General features: G+C 29.1%; 1 protein-coding gene across 7 annotated transcripts in view; it reads left to right on the top strand.

Moving 5' to 3' along the window:
- The first annotated feature begins 2,314 nt into the window (after positions 1 to 2,314).
- Positions 2,315 to 12,810, top strand: part of Dh44-R2 (Diuretic hormone 44 receptor 2) — a 94,595-nt gene continuing 84,099 nt past the window's right edge. For 3 of the 7 annotated variants that reach the window (XM_040722128.2, XM_071892072.1, XM_071892071.1), the window contains exons 1-3: positions 2,411 to 2,542; positions 12,017 to 12,092; positions 12,373 to 12,570. In XM_040722128.2, coding sequence (XP_040578062.1) covers positions 12,074 to 12,092; positions 12,373 to 12,570 — 217 coding nt within the window. In that variant the 5' untranslated portion in view covers positions 2,411 to 2,542; positions 12,017 to 12,073. Of the gene's footprint in view, positions 2,543 to 12,016; positions 12,093 to 12,372; positions 12,571 to 12,810 lie in introns of all 7 variants that reach the window. The other 4 variants (XM_071892069.1, XM_040722127.2, XM_040722125.2 and 1 more) reach the window with 4 other exon arrangements.

Below are 12,810 nucleotides of genomic sequence, written 5' to 3'. Positions count from 1 at the left end.
GTTTGGAAAGAGGCATTTAAAATAAAGGGCGTTACTTGAAATTTCGAGCTCACGAAATGATATTAGATACAAACAATGCCGCACCTATCTTATACACAGAGTGCATACTGCCCCAAGATCCAGGAGGGACACCGAAAATTAAAGTTTCATAATACAATGGTTTTCAAAATAGGGGCCTTGAGGGGAGGTTATACGGAGCAGGGCGTAGGATGATGCGAATTGAGGATTTTTTTCAGTCTACACATACATGGTCCACATGTTTCGTATATAGGGGCCTCAGCTAAAAATGTTATAGTGTAGGGGGGCCTGAGTATAGTAAAGTTTGGGAAACTTTTGCTTAAGAAATAATATTTTTATCATATTACAGGGCTCCACATGCTTTAGTAGTGGACCTGGATCCTTAATCTACCGCACTCCTTCCCTCTTTTATTTACACCGTCGGGTGTCTAAAACCACTTTTCCAGATATATAGGAAGATCTTAACCATTTGGAATTAAGATACGACTGTAGGGCGTTTTAACCGGGAAAAATAATGTTACAGAAGCCAGGAAGCTATTTGCTGCTCTCATAGAATTGAATCAAAGAGGCCAATTTGTACATAGAAAATGGCAAAGTAATTCTGAAGATACTATGAACTGCTTGAATGAAAAGTTACATGTTAATGAAGACCCTAGTTTGTCGATGGATATTTCTAAAATATCAGGATATATTCTGGGATCCAAAAGTAGATAAACTTCCATAAATTTCGAATATATATTTCTCTTCAGCTATTTTGGAAGACGATTTATCAAAATAATTACCTAATCATTGATATTTTGTCTATAGTAAGAGAAGTGAAACTATAGCTAATATTATGATCTATTACATCAGATCCTTAAGGCATTTTTGATGTTAAGTTAAACAATTCACTTATATATGAATATATATACAGCAAACACCAAATAATAATCAGAAAAAGTAAGTCAAAGGTTATTAACGCAACTATTTAACTTAAATATAGCAAAAGTAATATCATTTAGCTCCAAATGCAAAAAAATATATATAAAAAGTTGCATTGACGATTTCGATTAATGGATTTGCTCCATAGAATTTCAAAAAGTATTGAATAAGATGTCCAGGGATTATCTTTACTATGACCAATGCCCACATTCACTTTCAAAAATATCTAGGTCTAAATGCCAAATGTTAGAACAACTTCGACTGCCCTACTTCCCTTCTTTACCGTTTGAACAGAACGTTGACTATTTAATAAAAGTTGACTTTTTAATTATTTCTTTAGTAAAATATATTCTATTTATTTTCCTAGCAACAAATGGGAGTCACTTATTTGAGTAAGTGTCTCTGTAGAATTAATTAAAACATTATTCTGATTAAATATCCCCCTTCATAAATTTCTTTAAAAAAAATAAGGTAATCTTTGTAGTGATTTTTTCATGATTATTTTCGCATGAAATATCACTGTAATATCACAGAAAACAATAATTTCAAGTTAAAATATGAAATAATTATACAAAACAAAACTAAGATCATAATTTAACATCATCTTGATATATCTTCAGATATACATAGATTTTATAATATATATTGAAATGTAAGAATGTTACTCAGCAAATCTAATTTTTAAAAAGCATAATGCATTTTTAAAGTTCAATGCAAAATCTAATGTAGGAAAATTTCAAAAAAGCAAATTTTAAATTTGTTGTTTTCTATTTGAGCCATTTATGCATCTTGTTCTCTTTAAGTAAAATAAGTATATTTTTAGTGAATTTGATAGAAATAAAAAATGGGTGGAATTCCATCAGTATATCATTAAAAAAAGTGTATGTCGGTAACGAACATAATTTTTTTGTTCTTATTAATAATTTTTCCATATTTTGAAAACTCTAACGTTATCAGCAAGGAAGAATCACTGATTGTGATTACTGTTGTTCTAGCAGATATGTTGTCTCAGAGTTACCATATATTTTATGACATTTTCTGAAGCGTGATTATTACATCCATTGGGATTTCAGCAATTTTCACATTTCTAATTACAACAGTAATTGTATAATTTCCCCCGTTTAAACACATAAAATAATCCAAACTTAAAAAATACACAAGGTAAATAAATTTTCTGACTATATTTGTGAAAAAAGTCTCTAACATATGACACAATAATAGATATATATTTAATAGAAAAATGTATTTACAGCTTTACAGTTAAGATATTCAATGATAGTAATGAATACACACATGTATTTATTTTTCTTGATTAAATATATTTGTTGTTAAATTAATATAGTTAAATATATAAAGCAAAAAATTCAGAAAATAATTTGTATTATAATCATAAAATAGATATACGAAGACAATCATTTTATTCTCTCGCTTTTCTCCCATCGTTTTAAATATTTATTAAACTTGTGAATAATAAACAGTAAATAATTTTTCAATAACTTATATTAGTTTTGTTCAATATATCTTAATATAATTCAAACAATTAATTAATTTGGTTTTTTTAGTGATTATTTTAACTAATAAAATATATTTAATATTTGATTGGGTAAGGTATAATTTTTTCATAATTAATTATAATTTTGAAATGTAGTTGAAAGTAGAAATGTTAACTAATTGAATTGTCCGTTTAAAAAAATGAAATATCACTTATCATACATTTCTAAGTATCACTTAATTTTTTTAATATAATCTATGAAATATTTTTCTTTAAAACTCGGATTAATTTGAACAATAAATCTTTGATTTAAAATAATAAACTAACATATTTATTTGGAAGGCTTTTATAGTAAACATTTATGTGTTTTAGGTAACATATCCATTCTTTTAATTCATAATAAAATTTCAGTATTAAAACAATTTATTATGATATAAAAAAATCGTGCCATTGAAGACTTTTAAAATTCATATCTAAATTATTATTTTCCAATTATTATTATCATTTAAAAGACAGCCATTCAATTTATCCTTTAAAAAAAATTAATATTAATAATATTGGAAAACATGATTGACTTTGGAAATTGGGATTAACTTTCCATTAATGTTTCAATCAATAGTGGTGTGTAAGCGAAATAAAAATCCAGATTTTTTGAACATCTTTATTCCTATATCACTAGACATGTAAAAATTGTTGGAATACTAGTTAGTATAAAAAACTATAATTGTAATTATGACGCCAAATCTCCATATGACTTTTTTTATCTTCAAAATAGAAAGGAATAGTTTATAAAAACAAATATTTTGAAGTTTGGCTACTGGCATAATATTTGAGAATTTATGCTCGCTGGATCTCATGTAATCTTTAAATCTCTATTTTTTTTAATACTAGAGATGTGAAAAGTGCTGGAATATTTGTAAAAATATAGTTACTATGAGAGAAAACATATTTACCGACAAAAAACATTATATTACTTAATGTCACTAATAACGTTTGAATCCTAAAAATAGGAAATAATAGTTAATATGAGAACAAATTTTCTGTAAGTTACCCTTAAAAAATTATCTTACTTTCTAAAAATTGACTCATTATGTGATTACTTGAATAATGTCGAATTTTCAAACATACATAAATAATTTTCATGAATCTAATAAATGACCTGACTATTTCAATATGCACAATTATAAACAGATTAATAAATATTCCCTACTGTGCTATTTTATTCATCATATTAAGTTTTCTACTTCAAGTTATGCAGTAAACATTTCGTAAAATATTCTTAACGAGTTTTTGTTTGATTGTTCAAGAAAATGAAAATTATTGAATATCCAATATGAACGAATAGTTCGTTATATTTTTGAGAAGAGAACATTATATTCATAATTATTACAATATCATCATCGTCTAGATCTTCATTGTCACTCTCAATCTTAGGCTCAAAAATGGTCCTATCCATTTCTTATCAAATATTTAAAGAACTGTTGGAATCACCATCAACACTTTCCTAAAACACTTAATCTTACTAAATTATGAAATTGTGTCCATAGTGTGGAAATCAAAAATAATGACGAGATCATTATCCCTTATATTTTCAAATATTATAATATCCCAGCAAGTGATCGAATAAATATTAATCAGCTAATTTGAAATTACTACAAGCCATATTCGAAATTAAATCATTGTAATTCTAGCCTAATAACATTAATATAAAAAAATCGACTAAATAAATATATATTGGAATGAATTTCAATATACCAAAACAAATTTGGAAGGAACTTCTCAATACCATCACATATGTATTAAATATTCACATTCTATGAAGAAAAAAATAGTTGGCAAATTGATAAAAAGTATGGTATCTAATTCAAAAATAGTAGTAATACTTGGTACTCAATACTGAATATTGTAAGTGGAACCATAAAAAAGAATAATAATTTTTATACTTAAATACATGTCTCTAATTATCATATAGTTTGATATGTGTAAAAAATAATAATAATAATAATTAAACTTTTGCCTTTTGCTAGCCTCACAGGCCAAAATTTGAATGCTTAAGTGACCATTTGGATCATAAATAAATAAACATATAAAGAAAACAGGTCCTCAGAAATTGTATGAAGATTTGAATTTTTTTAATAATTTTCATATTAGCATTACATGTCTTAGCTGTCAATGGAAGGTTGGCAACATTAATTTGAATTGAAATATAATTCAGAAAATTTCAATTTAAAAAAAAAGTTAGATTGTGTGTAACTGACTGAAAAATTTCCCATGTTTTAGTTTATATTGAGGAAAAAAGCAATATTTTAATCCCAAGAAAGAAGTAAATCCAAGGAGGGAGAGAGGGTGTGCGTCTTTACTGACGTCATAAAGTGCTTCATAATTGAAGGAGACACGTCGTTACTACATAAAATACACAAATTTCCAACAAGTATTGATTAAAATCCATCTAACGGCTTTATATATAAAAAAGATAATGCGCCGGGCTGCACCAGATCAGCCAGCGGCCTTATACTTGTTTTGCAAATTTTAATAATTTTGAATAGGACAAAATTTATCTTTTGAACTGAATTTTTCTTATAGACCTATGTAGACCACACTTTTTAAAGTACCGAATCACTTCAAGTCTAACAAAAATCCTAACGGTCTCACACCGGTCTGGGATTTCCAGACGCTACCCCAATTTTAAGGTAAACCAATGTTATGTGATTCAATTAATTTATTCTTAATTAGATTACTACAGAAAGTTTATTTTTTTAACTCAATATCTTCTTTATTCTTTTTTATGTTGTTGTAGTTATTTACCTAGTTTCTTCATCTAATTTTAAATATTATTTTGGATTTATTTTTCAATGAAAATCACTAAAGATACCCTTACGGCTTTAAATACAAAAAGACGTACCTAGTTGCTAAATAACTGAAGTACACCATTTGGAAAGACCTATTTAATAATAAAAATACACATAGTTTAAAAAAAAATAAAGTTTTGATCGTTTAAACATCAAACCAAAAATAATTCATAACTTTGTTGTTTTTGATGGTAGAGCCTGTTTGAAAACATCAAACAATCGATTATAAAGAATGCCTGCTTAATTTTAAAAATAACAGTTATTGACTTTTTGTGATAAATTCGAAAAAAAACAACTCGAAAACTGTCGTTTGAGCTCTGAACTTCATTAGGAGACATGCACTCAATCACCGTCAGTTCCAAGCTTTTCTTGAAGAAATTTATTCTGATTTATTCTTCTATTTCGTTTTTACGGCCTCCGAAACAACATAGATTTTCGTTTCTCACTGAAAAATTTAGAACCAATTCAAAGCTGTGAGATCTTACTTCGTTTTAAAAATTTTCATGTTCACCATTTCAAAGAGTTTAGCGCTAAAATTGCCAAAGATGTCAACCTCGATTTTCCGATAAAGATGATTCATGACCTGAAGAAATATTTTTACAGATATTTTCAGATTTTGACAGAATTGAGAGAGACATTCTTTGGTTCCAGAATCCTTTCAATTCTATCATTCATGATGTGCTATTTGAACTTGAGCTGGAGCTTATCGATTTTCAATAAAATTACTTGTTGAAAGAGAAGCACAGAGAAAGAAAACTTGTTGTATTATACAACTGTTTGCCTGATTATGACTTTCAAAAACTGAAGAATTTTGCCACTGGTATGGCATCAGTCTTATGTCTATAACCCAACATTTTCATAAATTAATAATGTGAAGTCAGCACATCATAAGCGATTCACAGACGAATATTTGAAAGCAATTATCTTAATTGGATGCAGCAATTCTAAACTAAAAATTGATGATATCTTAAAAACCATGCGTTAGTTTCACAAATCTGACTAAACTATTTTGCTGCTTAGTTTGTAAGATTTGTATATATCCATACTATTTCTGATGTAACATTTTTTTTTGCTAACATTGCTAACTTTTTAGTAGATAAACATACTTGTTTTTTTTTCTTGACCCCATGTGTTGGAGGCTTATTATCCTCAAAGTAAAAACATAAAAGTAACTCTCATGAAGTCCGACGACAAATAGTTATCCCCATAATCAAAAATTATCTAATATTGTGTAAGTCTCATTATTCGATTTTGTGAATAAGGATACTTCAGGAATAAATAAATATTTTCTCTTCTTTCATATCACACACCCTACAAATACTTGCACCGTTTACTCATTCATTTTTAAGCAGCGAATTGGTATACAACCTATAATTTACCCACCATATGTAATGGGAAATCAGAGGGATTTTTTCTTCTTAAAATCACCTTTGCACATTTTTTGATTCCCCATCTCTTCCTGAATTTTTTTATAAACCTCAAACCAGATGAGATAGGCGGAGTTATATGGTTCTTGATCCTCTCCTTCGAAATAATTTATATTGAATGGAAAAATCCACTCACAGGCCATTCAGGTCAACCCAAAGTGCTAGAAAAACACAAATTGTTGTAGGAAGATGCAAGGTGTAGAAGAGAAGACGAAATGAGAAGGTAATTAGGGAGGAACTACCTGTGATATTCAAACACCGTATGAAATCAGGAGTTTGAAAAATTTATGGGTATATAAATAAAAGGAAAAATAAAATAAGTGCACCATTCCGCCTGCAGCATTGAAATTCAAGAAATTATAACCTACTTAAATGTTTGAATTCAAGAAGAGGAACAACGAAAATAAAATTATTAGAGGTGGATGGCAAGGAGGAATTGTACTCAAAGAAAATTGCAAAATATGGGGAGAGTTATTTTCAGGGAATATGTACATCGAAGAAATTAGACTTTCATCAGAAAGTAGAGAAATACTATATTGACCTAAAAGATAGAAAAACGTACTCAAAAGTATTCATAGTGAAAGACAAATGACATTAAGTTAAAACAAAGTTAAATAAATAAGAAGCTCCTGGATTGTACTAGAGAATTCTACAAAGCACTGCCAGAGTTGGCAGGGATTGTAGGAGAACTTTTCAACAAAAACTTCTTCGGGAAAGGGTTACACAAATCTCCAAAGACGGGAATGATATATTTATTTCTACAGAAAAATAAGATTATTAAAAACTGAAGACCCGTAGCTATCCTAGAAGTAGAATACAACATATACCCTGGGATCTTAGTAGAAAATTAAATACTTCCTGGATCTCAATTTGTGTTCAAATCAGGCAGGAGAACGGGTGATGGCGTTATGTCCCTTAAAGCAGCAATAGGAAAACAATGCGTCAGGAAAGTGTTTGGCCATAAATTTAATGAATTTCCAAGAAGTATTCGATTCCTTCGAGCGTGCGGCTTTGCAGCGAAAAATTGAATGTTGAGGGTTTCCTTCAGTATTTATAGGTGCAATCAAAAATATGTTGAAAGGAGTAAAATGAGTTTTTCACATTGATGGTGTACAATAAATATATAAATATAGAGAAGCACATACCATGGGGATCCTATAATCCTATCTCTCTTCTATATAGTGATCATCTCCCTGCAATCTATTATTTTCAGATGATGTGACGATCTTTATGAGTGAACAATCAATTGAGTCGGATTGGAAATACATTAACAGGGTCCTTAAATCATTTGGAAAGAGATCGAGTTTGAAGATTAAATGCGAAAAGGCTCAATTCAAAACGAACATAAGCGGTGCTTCTGCAGTCACAGTAATGTGACTGGACATTACAGCACAATTTTGGGGAAACAGAAATACTGGCGAAAGCAGTAGGTGACCTGGCGGAGTTTATTCTTCAAATATTGACAGATCATTAACCAAACATAAATTATTTTACACCTATTTGACTGAAAGGCAAAATGTACCTTTGAGGATTTCGATCAAGGCAGCAATAAAGTTCAATACCCCTTTCAGGGTTATTGGGACATTTTCCTGTATTTTATACTGTTAATAAAATAAACAATAAATAAAGACTTTTTTTTTAGCAAATAATTTAGGGCAATTTTATGTTTGATAATTTTTGAAAATTAATAGAATTAAATTGAATAATAAATAATTAGGGTATTTCACAAACTTTTTGCGAAAATTTTACTAGATTAGTAAAATATTTTTATTGTTGTTATAATTTTGCATCAATGGGACGTGGATGCCCCATGTTCCGGAAAATTAAAAGGAATAATGTCTAAGTGTATAGAGTAATGATTCCCAAATGGTGCTGCTAAAAGCGCAAGGGCTCTGTAGGGCATTGGTTGGGGCACCTTGAAGTTATCAAAATATTCTAAAAGATATTTTCTAAAAAGACACGTCATCTAAAATTCCCAAAAAATGTATTTCCAAAGAAAAAGGTAATAAAAAAATCATATACCTAAATATTCCCGTAAAATTAAGTGCTTAACCAAGCTTGCTTCGACCAAAAACAATTGTCCAGACAGTGTATTCCAAATTTATTGATACCGCCCCCAGGGCGATAATGCAAAAAGGGACAATTGGGGTGGTAGAACAAAAAAGTGGAGATTACATATTTTTACATAAAACAAATAAACGGACCTACAAAATTAAAAAAATGTGATTACCGGTTAATAGAATGAATATATTGAATATTATCTGTTTGATAAGATAAAAGTACGTTATATCAAGATGGTATTATTGTACTTCATTGTGATGCTTTATATTTTATCCTATACTGAATATAATATTAATCTCAAATGAAAACAGACTAATTAGAATAAATACCTATATTTTAGTTAAAAACACGTAATTACAAAAAATTAAAATCCATAAACTAAAGCCCAAATTATATAACCTTAAACATCAAACAAGTACTTAAATAACATCCAGTAATTATACAACTGTATTAAGATATTTTTTGCATCAATAATCTTTTATTTCTTTAACTATTTAAACCAAAAGTACATGAGAGTCATCAAACCTGCTTATCTGCTACTTCAAGAAAAGTTGAAGGCACGAAAAACTATTAGAAATATAGGTTAAGTCAGTTCACAACAATCCACTAACGTTTTGCGTGCTTCATACATAATATCTTTGCTGATTGCTAGATGTGGTAAAGCTTACACGATTGGGTAGTTAGAAAGATTATCCACACCAGAGAAAATTATGAAATATATATCTCTTACTAATAATTGTACTGCAACATAATTAGCTTTCAGTTAGATGAGTCCATTTTTTAAGAAATGAATATGTGCATAGCACTTTTATTTATTTTTGTCAAAAATAAAAAAATTGGTCCACTAAATGATATTTGTAAGAAATCTTATAATAAATACTAAAGGAGTGTCGGTATTTGATATCATTGATAACATAGGGAACACTTAAAGGGGGGAGTTTTCACAAATGAATTAAAGATAATAGTCTAATTTATCTATGAGTCACAGAATCCTAAAATGATCTGAGTTTTTCTCTTAGTAATTTGAATTTTGAAATATCTGGGATTATAGAAATTCCGGATAAATATCGTTCAGAGTCAATTTTACACTTAAAACAATTTCCAAATTAAAAGTAGGAATAATAAAACTTATGTCACAGTGTTTTCATGATTTAAAAGTGCTTTTATTGATTCTGCACCTTGTTCTGAACTCGATATATTTTCATTTTTAGGCTCAAAAATGATGAAAAACGCCACTTTTCTTTAGACCCTTATAACTTATTCATAATACATATTGATGAGGAATATCATACCTTATATTATAGAAATATTTTCAATGTATAATTTAAAAAAAGAAATAATTAGAATATGCATCTCAAATGATTTTTGTTCCATTTTGTATTTTTAAGTGATCCCATTTTGAAATATTAAAATTATCTAATAATTGTGAATGGATTTCTTTATTTTTTCTATTCTTATATCTCATTCACAAGGAAGGAGTGCATTCAGCTCGTTTAAGAGGTTTGGTTGTTTTCCTAGTATTAATTCTCCTCCCTTCTTCCCTCGTAGAATTTGGAATTCGAATTTAAACATCTCGTGAGATGGATGATCTCGTATCTTCCTTCGATTGCGTCATTATTATTAAAAGACCGTATAATTGATTTTAGACTATCTGCTGTACCCAAAAAATTGATTAAAATATATTTATTTCCTTATCGTCATATTTGGTATTATTTTCATTTTGGAAGAATAACTTTTATGTGGCAACGGGGGGTGCTAGATGTTTAAATTAAAGCCAAAGCCAAGGGGGCCTAGTCTGAAAAAGTTAAGGAAAACTTGTTCTGGGGGATTCATATTAAAGAAAAGGTTGGGAACCACTGCTATAGAGCAACGGTATCACATATAACTTTTTTGAGAACCTAGTACCAAATAAATTGGACAAAGCATACAAAATAGCTTTTCAATCTGCTTTGTCGTATTCACATAAAAGTCGATATTTTCGAGGAAATGATAAAATTCAAAGTATAAATGTTCTTATGCAATACATAAAGAATATACTTACAATGTGGAGAATTAAACAGTGGTATAGGTGAACAATGGGCAGGGGAGAATATATTTAACAAAATAATAGATTTTGCTTAAAATTTAGTATTTTGTAAGAAAATGCAAAAAACGGCATTTAAAAATAGTAGGTATAACTCATTTTATGAAGGGCATCTTGAAATTTTCTTCTTTTTCTCCATTAATTTAGCAATTCATACTTATTTTGGAGTACATTTAATGAAAAAGTTTAGCTATTTCTTTTATTATTTAAATACTATAATTAATTTTCTTTTTAACCCCCAAAAAAAAAAGATATCTAAATTGAGTTTATAGTTTTTTACAGAAGTGACCCCAAAGAAATGGGCATTTTTTTAGAATAAAAATGCCACAAGTAGTTGCTAGGGCACAAGAATGGGTATATTTTGGTTTGATTTTATGTAACTATGGATTCTTAAAACTTTCTAATACCAGAGAAACTCCCCATTCTGCCCGCTCTTGCACATATGAGTGCACATATTTTTTGTCTCCGATGAAGTTATAAATATATATACATATGTATTTGAATAAAGCTGACTTTGAGATAAATATAAAAGTTACTGAAAAAAAAAAGAACAAGAAAGATATATAATCTAGTGGATCCTCTTTCATTTTGTGGGAAAAAGGGGGGTGGGTAGTTGGGGGATAGGACCGAATTTAGGGGATCAATTTTACACTAAGTGCATTCCTGTGATGCTCAGGGACAATGCCTACAAGAATGTTGCCATGGCCCCTAAGCAGTCTTTGACAGATGTTTCACTTTTTCAGTATTCCCTCCACGACCATCAAAATCCACCCTATCCATGCTTATGTATGTTTTGCTAATTATCTCTTACGTCCTAATATAAGTCGCACTCCTCAAGGGGTATCCCAGTTAAAGCACCCAACCGAAGGAACCCATAATGGGGTGTAGAGTAGACACATACAGTATTGGCTCAAGTGTAGTCGAGTCCTGCACCAAGGGTGACTGCCTTACACAATCTCTAGTCATAGGTACCACTCGGCTACTTCTTCAGACAGTAGAATGTCTTTTTGATCTGGGTATCGTCCTGGTACTCGACTCTTTCGATCGCATATATTTTATCATGACTTTTCAAATTAAAATTTAACGAAATTTTATATGTTTATGTTACTTTCGAAAATTTATATTTTTGTTTTCATTTACTAAAACCTTAAATGTACCTCCTCAGATAGGCAAGTGTACTCCCAGGGGTACATGTACTCCAGGTTGGGAAACCGAGCTCTAGATGAAAGTAACAAATAAAGGTAAAGAAAAATAAATAGTGATCAAAAGTAACTTCATTATTTTAATATTTATTATATTTATTTCTGTTTTGAAGAATTTTTCATAAAAAATCATGCTAGAAAAAAAAGAATAATAATAATAATATTTTTGAGAAACTAATTCAAACAACCTACTTAAATTTTTAAACATATGTTTCATATTTTTAAAAATTGATAATTAATTCATTGATATACGTAGAATTTAATGAAACTATTACTAAATTCAAAGATAACTGAGATAATAAAGGTGCCTTTTTTTCAGGAAGAATGACAAAAAATGAAAAGTTCCGAATACCTATTCAATCTGTCGAAGAAGAAAAATGCAATAAAATTAAATTTGATAATTCAGGATGCACTCCTCTATTTGACAAAATATCGTGTTGGCCTGGTGGTCAACCTAACACACTTATAATTATACCATGTTTTGATGAGTTCAGAGGAATAAAATATGACATAACAAGTAATATAATTAACCTTCAAACAATTACAAGGGGCGTCCAAGGGGGGTTAAGGGATGTAGGAATATTTGTAATTTTAAAATAAAATGATCGGATCGTACAAAAAAAATAAATATTGGAAAACAGGGCGTAATTTTTTTGAAGGAATATTTTTCAAAAAATGATTTTGATCACATTTAGGGTGCGTAGAAGAAAAAATTTATTTTTTGAAATTAAAAAAATATCTACCAAAAAAAAAATAT

Source organism: Lepeophtheirus salmonis, chromosome 12 (assembly GCF_016086655.4).
Source record: "Lepeophtheirus salmonis chromosome 12, UVic_Lsal_1.4, whole genome shotgun sequence".
NCBI lineage: Eukaryota > Metazoa > Arthropoda > Copepoda > Siphonostomatoida > Caligidae > Lepeophtheirus > Lepeophtheirus salmonis.
Note: the sequence above shows the minus strand (reverse complement) of the source record. Positions and strands in the feature narration are given on the sequence as shown.